Consider the following 11520-nt stretch of genomic DNA (forward strand, 5'->3'; position numbering starts at 1 on the left):
GATAATTGTTGAAGTAGTGTTTGATAAGTACAGAACTGAAACACAATATAACTTTGACCAAGTCCAATCAGACAAAATCCTTAATATGTGAGATAATTGCTAACAATTCAAATTAAGACTTATTCACACTTAAACCTTCTAAGTCTACTAGTTTTTAATTAATAGTTTCTTGGATTATTCCCAAACATACAGTTGATTTCGGAAAGTGTTTCTACACATATATCTAACAATTATTTGATATTTAATAATCAAAATCATATCATCAAATATAATAAAATGTGGTACATTGTACATATATCGATATTTGAATATGTTTTTTTTGTGAAGATAACAAGAGTAAATGTAACTTAACACAACAAAACACTAATACAAAACTTACTAAAAATATTAAAACTATATTTGTATAAAAAAACATCAAATACAAAATAATAAACTTTTTCATTCCATATACCATATATGTTTCACAAATCAAGTAACCTAATCTACAAACTAATTTGTAAGTTTAGATTTAGATTTTTCAATCCAAAAATGGAAATGAATGAATCGAAAGAATAAATAGAGTTAAAAGTTTCAATTTTTAGATTACATGAGTATACGAATGACTGCAAGACCAACAGCCGATATGGAAATTAGGGTTCCTATGCAATACTTTATAACATCATACTTTGCTGCTTCTAATTCCGCTCTTAATCCATGAATTTCCTACATACAAATTTACAAAATTACATAAACCACACTTCTCGACAACAAGGGTAAAATTGTCAATGACGATAAATGACCATTTTGCCCTTCCTGTGAAACTAATGTATTGTTAACTACAAATGACCATTTTACCCTTTGTCTGGAACTAATATTAACTGCAAATGACCATTTTGACCTTCCTGTGAAACTAATGTATTGTTAACTACAAATGACCATTTTAACCTTTTGTCTGGAACTAATACAAATGACCATTTTACCCTTTGTCTGGAACTAATATTAACTGCAAATGACCATTTTGACCTTCCTGTGAAACTAATGTATTGTTAACTACAAATGACCATTTTAACCTTTTGTCTGGAACTAATATTAACTGCAAATGACCATTTTGACCTTCCTGTGAAACTAATGTATTGTTAACTACAAATGACCATTTTACCCTTTGTCTGGAACTAATATAAACTGCAAATGACCATTTTACCCTTTGTCTGGAACTAATAATAACTGGAAATGACCATTTTACCCTTCGTCTGGAACTAACGTTAACTACAAATGACCATTTTGACCCTTGTTACTTGATAAAAATAAAATGGAAACAAGGTCTTACTCGGTCAAGCTTGTTGGTGAGGCTGGTGGTTTCAGCATTCTGATTGGCCAGCTCATCACGAATACGCCTGAAATAAACTTCATGTCAAATTTTAACAAATTGCAAAAAATAGCAATTTATTTTACTCTTTTACCAATATATGTTGTGTGTTTTATTTTTTTTACCCTTAATGGCAATGTACTTTCATTTATTTACACAAAAAAACAATGTATTACAATTTTTTTTTACTAAATAATAAAGTTGTTTACTTACCCTCTTTCAAGATTTAAATCCAAACGTTGACCTGCAGTGACCTTGTCAATCTCATACCTGTATATTTATTATTATTCTGTTCAATTAAAGGGCAATATATAAACCAATTAAAATGAAAAATTACGAAAATAACCTCAGTTCACTTCGCATTTTGTCTATGTCAGTTCTTAGCTTTTCAGTCTCACGTTGCAACATAGAAAAGTGATGCTCCTGCAACAATTCGATAAAAAGTAAAAATAATGTTAATATATTTCACTGACTAAATCTTGTATAAAACAGTAGTGCAGTTGCTAAATAGATAAAATGGTGAAAGTATGTTTTTCTTTTCTGTATATTTCCTAGAAAAAATTGTAATAAAAAAAAAGTATACTGGATTAATCACTGCAGAAAATAGTTAACTTTTCTATATTCTGTCCTAAAAAAAGAAATTGTATAATTTTATACACAAAGAAGGACTAATTACCTAAAATTGAATGTTGACTTATTCATAAATGGTTCCTTAATCAACTACTATATCACTTTTCAAAATATATGACAAAATAACATCAAAATGTAGATCAATCTTTGTATTCAACTACTATAAGAATTTTTTTTCTTTTTTATCTACTTAATGGAGACATGGGTGTTGCTTTTTTGACTTAATGCTTAAAGAAGGACACAAATTCACCCTCATATTTCTCAAATATTTAATAATTAATAAACATATTATTATCCAGACCATACTTAATGGGAAAAAGAACATGACACAAACAAAAGGCTATTACTATTAGTACCTGTGAACTTGGTGACTTTTAAGAAAGTACCTGTGAACTCTGTACTTCAGATTTAAACTTCCCAAGATGTGCTTCCTGAAGCATCACTGTCTACATAAAAAAAAATACAAAATAAAGACTTTTGAGAATAGGCTAAATGCAAGAAATAGCAGCTTAATTTCACTTTTTTGTTTATTGGATTTATCCATTGAAAATATTAACCTGTAGTTCTCACAGAATAGTAAGATGTATTGTTCCTAATCTAAATATGGAAGAAGATAAGATGTTGTAAAAGATGAGATTTCTTACTTTCTGCATATCAGCTTTTGATACAAACGTATCAGCAACATTTTCCAAACTGTCGTTAAGAACCTCAGTGATAGCAGATGTTATCGCTTCAGCCTGTTTTGAAGGTACTCCTTGAGCTTCTAACCTCCTAACCTAAAAACACAATACAAGCCCAAAATCAATTTATACATGAATCTGATTGTGGATAAGTGTTCCACACTATTCACAGTGGTTTATCTACCAACAACGCACATTCAAAGCGAAATCCTAAACATCTTTTGTGTTCGAATCTATATTTGATCTTAGTATTACAACCAATAACGAAAACTTATCATATAGAATTGAAAATTGAACTTAATCATGGTTGGCAACATACCAGAGCTAATGTATCAACGAGAAAGACACGCCTGCCGTTAGGGTTTACGAGCTGGGAGAGATGTCTCCTGTTAGTGTAATCATATCGACTCTGTTTTGGCACCAAAAAAGGTGTAGCAAAACCGTATACGTTGTTCTTCACTGATTTTGCTTGGAACCCTGAATTGATACCTAATTGAACCAAACGCTTCGAAACAGCAGCCATTGTCTATCGTTTGATCGATCTTTTATGCTCAGGCGGAGTGAGTTTCAGGTTACACAAACTAATGGATGTATAATCTTCTCTTGGATCGGAGGCATTCGATCGAATATGAACTTGTAAAGCGCTCAAAAGTTGTTTGAGAATAAAAAAGAAGTATTCGAAACTATTTTATTCTTAAAATTGGAACTTCAGAAATGGCGTTTCATGAGTGTATGTCGAAACTTGTTATCCACGAAAGTGGATTGGAAATTTGGAATCCTGTATGCCTAAAATTTAATAATTTATTTATCAAAGTATTTATTTAGAAATACATATATATATATATATATATATATATATATATATATATATATATATATATATATATATATATATATATATATATATATATATATATATTTTAAATCCTTATATTTTCAGATAATTTTCACATTAACCTAAACATCCGATTTTTAAAGAAATTATTTGTTGTTTTGTAACATGACATTCATTTTTTTTTGTTTTTAGGTTATCATGAAAAAAAATGATATTGTATTTTGTCTAAGATAAAATATAAGAAATAAACCATCTGCTCAAACAAAATAAGTAACATCGTTTATTTATTATTATTTCTTTCCGTATCAACATAAATTTGAACAAGATAAATGTAATGTTACAAAACATATAAATTTTTTAAAAAATGATATTCGGTTAAATCTGAAAGGCAACTAAAAATGTAACAATTATTTTTCAACTAGCATGCCAAATATAATCTTATATGACATTCTTTATTCTGAATAGTCTTTATTTGTTTTTCCATATGATACTTGTATTACCTAATTAAAACCATTATTGTTTGCGTTTATATTGTTATATTGGGTGACTTCCCTCTAGGGGTGAGCATTTGGACCGGTCCGGACCGAATCGGACCGGACCGGCTCTTGGACCGGACCGGTTATGGAGAATTTTGTGGACCATGGACCGGACCGGATGAGTCGTGTCCGTGTCCGGGTCCAGGTCCAGGTCCGGGTTTTCCGGTTTTTGGACCCGTTTGGACCGGTACAACTTTAATTGCATAGAGTATAATAAGTAATCTACATTGATGTATAATATTATAACTTGCAAAATTAATATGTTTCCGTTTCATGCCTAACTAATCTACATTGATATATAATATTATAACTTGCAATTTGCAAAAATTAATTTTCCAAATAAAAGCAACTAACATATAAATCAAGTTCACCAACAAAAGTTAAACAAATTTAAGACAAACATACAAAAGTATTACCGTAACAACAAAAATCATAGTTTAAACTTTAAAATCAATCAAACTAACAAATTTCATAAACTCATAATCTAATCTTCCATTGGCCACTTCCCCATATCATTGTCATCCATATGTAACATATTTAAAGCTTGTGCAATCTCTACATAAACACAAATGAAAATGTTGTTAGTATTTAATAAAAAGTAATAATTGTATAAAAAAAGAATAAAGATTGTAATTTTTTCACCCAAAGCTATATCATCATCGTTCAAGATGTCACCAACGTTGTCAACTATCGGATTTGTAAACTTTATCACCCAATCTTGGGTGCATAACAAAGCTTCAACTATCAATGTCGATAAACTAGTTTGATACTCACTTACAACTCTACCACAAGTGCTAAACGCGGACTCGGAATTATAGTATAAAATAATACTAAAAAGCTGAAATATTTCAGCTTTGATAGCTCTACTTTGAAGGATTGTAACTCAATGAATATAATACCAAAATAAACAAAATTATAGTCTAAATTCATCTACAAATTGTAAACTAAATGTTGGAAAAAACTGTATGTCAATCCGACTTAAAACGAATGAGTTATGGGTGTTTAAAAAACGTCACAGATTATAAAATCTTGCTAAAAAGCTGAATTTTTTCAACTTTGATAGCTCTACTTTAAAGGATTGTAGCTCAGTGAATATAATACTAAAATAAACAAAATTATAGTCTAAACTCATCTACAAACTGTAAACTAAATGTTGGAAAAAATCGGAGGTCAATCCGACTTAAAACGAATGAGTTATGGGTGTTTAAAAAACATCACAGCTTACAAAATGTTGCTGAAAAGCTGAATTTTTTCAGCTTTGATAGCTCTACTTTGAAGGATTGTAACACGGTGAATATAATACCAAAATAAACAAAATTATAGTCTAAATTCATCTACAAATTATAAACTAAATGTTGGAAAAAACCGCAGGTCAATCCGACTTAAAACGAATGAGTTATGTGCGTTTAAAAAACGTCACAAAAATCTTAATCATGTCCAACCGGTTCTAAATCCGGTAAAAACCGGACCGGACCGGGAAAAAAACCGGACCGGACCGGCGAGAAATCTTAGAACCGAGAACCGGCCCGGGGGTCCAAAAAAATGGTTCGGTCCGGTCCGGTCCACCGGTCCAAATGCTCTCCCCTACTTCCCTCGGAATATATTTTTTACAAACATTTATGGGAGGTTTTAAATTTTGTGATCCCTTCCTTGTTATTTAAGGACTTAATAGTTAATACTTTATTTGAAAAATATTTCGTCATTACCAATTATGCTATGTGATGAATGTTTCATTTTAGACTTCATGATTCATGATATTGTCGCGTTGGCTGCATGCATTTGTATTGATTATCACCATGTTTTTTTGTTTTGATGATGAGCAAACAAGAATCCGTATTGTATCTATATCTAACCACTTTGTATTAAGCATCGATATTATTTCATTGAAAATGATGATATAACAAATCATATTTTTAATTATTTGAACATCGAATTAAGATGCACAATGATATCAGAACTTTATTGGATCCATGATCACAAAGCTTGACAAAGAAAAAAAAATAATCTAAATCCTAATCCTAACGAAGATTTTTTATTATCAAATCATGACTCAACATGTGTGCCAAATTTATCATCAAATAATTTCCAAGTATTGATCGAAGAAGTTCAATGTATATGAGAAACAATCATTGAAGCTTGCTTTCGAAGTTTTTGTCATTAAGAGATAGTCGAGGGGCTATTTTGTAATATACCCTAACTTAATTCTGAAAAGCCATAATGAATAACAATTCTAGCATTTGTATCGGAATAACTATAATATAATAAAGTTGGATCTGTTCGACGGGATAAATCTCCGGCGAACCTCAGTTCAACTAAGTCCATAATCCGTTGATTTCTTCCCTTTTTCGGTGAATTCGTGAATGGAAACGATCAGAAAACAGGCGACGAAGCTCCGGGAGCAGGTTGCCAGACAACAACAGGTACAAATCAGACGAATTCTTTGTTTTGAATTCAAACTCTCGGCGGCGAAACACTTTCAGATCATAGTTAATTTTGTTTATGACAATTTATTCTTCAAGGATCTGTGGATGAATCTGTAGAATCTGATTTTTTTTTTCTTTCCCTAGTTTTTTATATCCGTTCGAAAACGAACGAGACGTATTTTCAAATTTCGATGTCAAAAACTTGTAAAAAACTAATATAGATGTTTAAGCAACGTCGACATAAAATTAGTAATCAATGATTCTTTTTTTGTTCAAGAGACATTGTCTAACTTGATTCAGTTGGTATCGATCAAGCAGTTTACGTCGATTATAATTTTAATTAGGGCACTCTGTCATAATGTAGGTAAATGATATTGAGTTTGTAGTTAACTTCAGCTTTTGGTCAAGGTAGTGTAGATAACTAGAATCTCATACTCTGGTTAAAGAAAGATTTATTATAATCTTTCTGTTTTATGAACAAACTAAACATTTTCCTATTCTACAACTGATATAAAGTTATTCACAGTCCCCAAATAGCAATTATCACACCAAGTCATACTATTTGTTACACAATTTGATATAGAATAATCGATTCTTTGTTATTTAGTATGAAAACGTTGTAGAAATTCATTTTGCTACCTTTAAAGTTTGTAGTGCTAACATGATAACATCATATCTCATGTGTGTCCTTACATAAATAACTACGCGTATTTTCCAAATTTGAAATACTGAAAAATAAACTTTGTGTTCACTTTGTGATAACATGATAATGTCTGAATGTAATAAAGTTGAAAAGGGGCAAAATACAGAAAAGCACAACTTACTTTCACAACAATAATTAATAACATTATTATATATTTTACTTTCAGGCGGTTTTCAAGCAGTTTGGTGGTGGTGGTTATGGAGGCTCTGATAATGTTGTTACAGATGAGGCAGAACTGAGGCTTCATCAGAAACTTGAGAAGCTATACATATCTACACGTGCTGCTAAGGTTGCTCTTAATCCAAAAGCTACTTCAAGTAGCATTTAAAGAAAACCTCATGCATATTTTAACAAAATTACTAGGTTGCCCTTGAAAAGTCACGTATCTATTTATCTACCCTAACCCTAATCATGTCCTTTTATGTAATTCTACACCTCTTAAAACCTTACAACTTACTCTTTTACACAAATAAAAGCTTGAGCTTCTGGCTGTTTTTTTCCAAACATACACTAAAACTGATGTTAATGGGAAAAAGATTTCAATTTTTGCCCTACCCAAAAACGTGGAATACGGGCAAAAGACTTGAATGCCCTTCTCATCTTTATTATTGAACATAGCCCTAAAAAAGCATGTCTAGAATTCAAGAGAAACAATTTTGCAGTTGCATGCTCTAAATCAATGTAAAAAAATAAGCTACATGTGACTAAATGACCATTTTACCCTTACATTCTAACAAACAGTTTTCACAATGTTCATTAACTTTGATGTGAAATGAGTGGGAGGAAAAAAGAAGGGTAGATAGATTACGTAAAAAAGAAACATTCTTGAGGCTCAATGAAACATGATGTTAGCATTTCTGATAAGAAAAATTAATTTTACCCTTTTGGTCATTACAGTTTGCTCCCTTTTCACTTTCAGCATTTCCAAAGGGACATTGTTCGTGGTGTTGAAGGATATATAGTTACAGGTTCCAAACAACTTGAAATTGGTAAACTTTTGATGCTCTTTTCCAACTTTTTTTTTTTTTTTTTTTTAAAAAAGTTCATTTGAAGGACATTGTGTTGTAATTTGTAAATTCACATGAAGAGTTTCTTGAACAGGGACAAAATTGTCCGAAGATAGCAAGAAATATGGTGTTGAGAATACATGCACTAGTGGTAGCACACTATCTAGAGCTGCAAAAAACTTTTCAAGAGCTCGTGCTTTAATGGAGAAAGAAAGAGGAAACCTACTCAAATCATTTGGGACTCAGGTTCATTTATTTGTTAATTATATTCATAACATGTTACTTTCAATTTTCAAATTAGTGTTCTAAAAATAGAAAGAATTAAAGTACAATGCTAAAAATAGAAAGATTATTTCAAATGTTGAACAGGTGGCAGAGCCATTAAGAGCAATGGTAATGGGAGCTCCACTAGAAGATGCTCGTCATCTTGCTCAAAGATATGATAGAATGAGGCAAGAGGCTGAAGCTCAGGTATTCCTTTTTTCTTTTTAATAAATGATTTTATTTTTTGTTTCTGAGATTAATATATAATTGTTTATGTTTATTCTCAGTTTCGTTAATCTTGCAATTTGCATTGATTGTTTTATATAAAAATTGTCATCCAAAAAAACACAGATAACAATTGTACTTGTGACTATTATCACCATTTTATGCCTTTCTATATCAGGTAACCACAAAAAACGTTTTTTTTTTTTTTTTTTTTTTTGAAACATTCAAAAATAGTATATAATGGTTTAATCTACAGGAATTCAGTTAAGTAGTTAAATTGATAAAATGATGCTAATACATTATGCTTTTCTATATTTTGTTCTGAAAAGTAAAATATTTAATCACAACAGAATATAGTTAAAGGTCTAAAATCTAAATGGATAAAAAAAAAGTAATTAATTTGTAGGCTGTAGAAGTTTCTAAAAGACAAGCAAGAGTTAGAGAAGGAACAGGGAATCCAGACATCCTTATGAAACTTGAAGCAGCAGAATCAAAATTACAAGATCTGAAATCCAACATGACAATTTTGGGAAGAGAAGCTGCATCAGCAATGGCTGCTGTTGAAGGTCAACAACAAAAAATGACACTTCAGAGATTAATTTCCATGGTATTTTATATTAAATATTAATATTTCTAATTCTCATCATCTCTTATTTATTATCTGACACTTGTATTTTTATTTATAAAAGATTGAATCAGAACGTGCCTACCACCAAAAGGTTGTTCAAATTCTGGATCAGCTTGAAGGCGAGGTATGCAATGAGGGCATATTTGTAAAAAAAAAAAACATGAACTGTGTGAATGCGAGAGTAAATGACCGTTTTACCCTTGTGTAGATGGTATCAGAACGACAAAGAATTGAAGCGGCTCCTACACCAATAGAAACAGCACCTCCACCTCCATCATATGAAGAAGTAAATAATGCGTTTACTTCTCCAACTCAAAATGGGTCAAATGATGAAGTGGATTACTTTTTAGGAGAGGTAAGAAGCCTATAAATTATAAAATCCATTCGAATTTATTAACTACTTTCTTGATTATATTTTTTCATGAATTATTTGTTGTTGTTCAGGTAATGTACTCATTTCACGCAGAGTCTGATGTGGAGTTGAATTTATCACTTGGTGATTATGTTGTTATTAGAAAGGTAAGGAATTAATTACATTTACCAAAATCAGATGCCACATCAGCATATTTGACAAGTTTATAAAAAAAATGACAGGTGTCTAATAATGGTTGGGCAGAAGGTGAATGCAAAGGGAAAGCAGGCTGGTTTCCGGTGGGATACATTGAAAGACGAGAACGTGTTCTTGCAAGTAAGGTCACAGATATTTTTTAGCTCTCATTTAAATCTAAAATTCATAATCTTTTGTAAATTCTCTTTTGGAATTTTGTTGTCAGTTTTTTTTTTGTGAGAAGATTTATGTAATTGCTTTTGTGATTTAGTCATATTTTTGTGTTGAGTCGAGAAAGTTAATGTGTTTTTTCTGGGAAACTTTTCTTTGTCATGAAATTCAAGGAACAATTATGAGAAATACAAAACATTATAGCAATGTACTTTTTTTAACTGCATTTTTGCATTTCGATCTTTATGTGTTATGTATAGAGACGTGTAATTGTGTAAGTGCTTTACTATGATAAGTAAGGAATTGAAATTATGTTGTTTTGTGTCAAGAAAATGGAAGTATGATATTGTCATGTCATGGGTCACATAAACACAAATGACAAATGTGTGTTGTATTAGGCTACAACGTGTGGTGCTATTTTTGTTACTCCTTTTTTGCTGCCATGTAGGTGTCACGTCATATTTGTCATGCCTTTTTATGATCTTGCCATTTAAAGGGGGTGGTTTGTGTCACACCTCCGACCGAAACGACGGAACATGTTGGGTTGTGCGACTTAGTTTATGGATCATAAATAAATTGAATATACTTCACAAATTACAACAATAATAATACATCATTTACATTCCACTTTAAGGTTTGAATAAATAGTTCGTACAAATAATAATAATAATAATAAGTTCATGAATTTGTCTTAACAAATAGGCCGATATAACAAAAACTAGAGAATACTAGATTGCCCGAAATCTATGACTCTCTTTTGCTAAAAGTTGGTTTAATGATGTCCTGAGAATATATGTAGTTTGAGAGTCAACACAAAGGTTGATGAGAGTTATAGGCTTTCTGCTAACCGTATTAATAAAATATATAAAAAGTATGAAAAGTATTTATTTTGTAGTTAAAACCATGTTTGAAAATGTTCGATAAAAGATAAACCGAATATGTGGGTTCTAGATAAATATTTCAGTTAATGCTTATAGTGATTCCTATAAACGAGCTACGTGGGTAGATATAACTGATGGGTTTTATACAAAACAACATTCTATGTGCACATGCAAAACCCTAAAGCTTGGATCTGGGTTTCTCTATTGTACATGCAATTCATCCAAGACTTAAGAACCCTAGATCTAGCATATATATTTCGAAATTACACTAATAGATCAAATCTAGATGATTACCTTTCTTGAATGCTAGAATCTCCAATCTTTTGGAGCTTAGTGTCACAATTGTCACACCTCTAATGGCTTACAAACACCAAGGCAAGAGGATGATCTTGAAGAGAGGGGATGATAGGCACAAAATCGGCTCCTAGACTTCTTAGGGTTTCAAGTGCCGATTTCTGTAGCCCTAGGGGCCTATTTATACTTGTGCTGCTAGGGTTTCAGTCAAAACCCTAATTGGACAGCTTAGACCTTAAGCAGTCTAAGGAACCTTCTGGAATAAGGCCCTGGACGAAAATATGATAGGCTTCCATCTAATTTTTGTCCACCCCTTGCTCCTTAGGGTTTCACAGCCCAATAACCAATTAT

The 11520-nt window shown here is 31.2% G+C and overlaps 2 protein-coding genes across 2 annotated transcripts; one reads left to right on the forward strand and one right to left on the reverse strand.

Moving 5' to 3' along the window:
• Window positions 1-419: 419 nt before the first annotated feature.
• On the reverse strand, window positions 420-3430 carry LOC111903712 (uncharacterized). The gene is made up of 7 exons (XM_023899461.3): window positions 2975-3430; window positions 2620-2751; window positions 2362-2421; window positions 1692-1768; window positions 1559-1615; window positions 1307-1373; window positions 420-702 (listed from the first exon to the last, which is right to left on the reverse strand). Exons 1-7 carry the CDS (start codon window positions 3176-3178, stop codon window positions 583-585), a joined length of 717 nt encoding a protein of 238 aa, XP_023755229.1. The 5' UTR covers window positions 3179-3430; the 3' UTR covers window positions 420-582.
• A 2828-nt stretch (window positions 3431-6258) lies between these two features.
• On the forward strand, window positions 6259-10215 carry LOC111903711 (SH3 domain-containing protein 2). Its single transcript, XM_023899460.3, has 10 exons — window positions 6259-6446; window positions 7319-7441; window positions 8072-8141; window positions 8254-8405; window positions 8529-8630; window positions 9055-9255; window positions 9338-9400; window positions 9485-9631; window positions 9721-9795; window positions 9871-10215. Exons 1-10 carry the CDS (start codon window positions 6387-6389, stop codon window positions 9985-9987), a joined length of 1110 nt encoding a protein of 369 aa, XP_023755228.1. The 5' UTR covers window positions 6259-6386; the 3' UTR covers window positions 9988-10215.
• Window positions 10216-11520: the final 1305 nt, after the last annotated feature.

This window comes from Lactuca sativa, chromosome 8 (genome assembly GCF_002870075.4).
Source record: "Lactuca sativa cultivar Salinas chromosome 8, Lsat_Salinas_v11, whole genome shotgun sequence".
NCBI classification, from domain to species: domain Eukaryota; kingdom Viridiplantae; phylum Streptophyta; class Magnoliopsida; order Asterales; family Asteraceae; genus Lactuca; species Lactuca sativa.

What these genes read in the sequence shown, in the direction of transcription:
- LOC111903712 (XM_023899461.3), bottom strand. Translation starts at nt 3,178, where the DNA reads ATGGCTGCTGTTTCGAAGCGTTTGGTTCAATTAGGTATCAATTCAGGG. An exon ending in TCGTTGATACATTAGCTCTG is followed by an intron (nt 2,752 to 2,974) that starts GTATGTTGCCAA and finishes TTGTGTTTTTAG; the next exon opens with GTTAGGAGGTTAGAAGCTCA. An exon ending in TCACCAACAAGCTTGACCGA is followed by an intron (nt 703 to 1,306) that starts GTAAGACCTTGT and finishes ATTTGTATGTAG; the next exon opens with GAAATTCATGGATTAAGAGC.
- LOC111903711 (XM_023899460.3), top strand. Translation starts at nt 6,387, where the DNA reads ATGGAAACGATCAGAAAACAGGCGACGAAGCTCCGGGAGCAGGTTGCC. An exon ending in TATCTACACGTGCTGCTAAG is followed by an intron (nt 7,442 to 8,071) that starts GTTGCTCTTAAT and finishes TTTCACTTTCAG; the next exon opens with CATTTCCAAAGGGACATTGT. An exon ending in TCAAATCATTTGGGACTCAG is followed by an intron (nt 8,406 to 8,528) that starts GTTCATTTATTT and finishes AATGTTGAACAG; the next exon opens with GTGGCAGAGCCATTAAGAGC.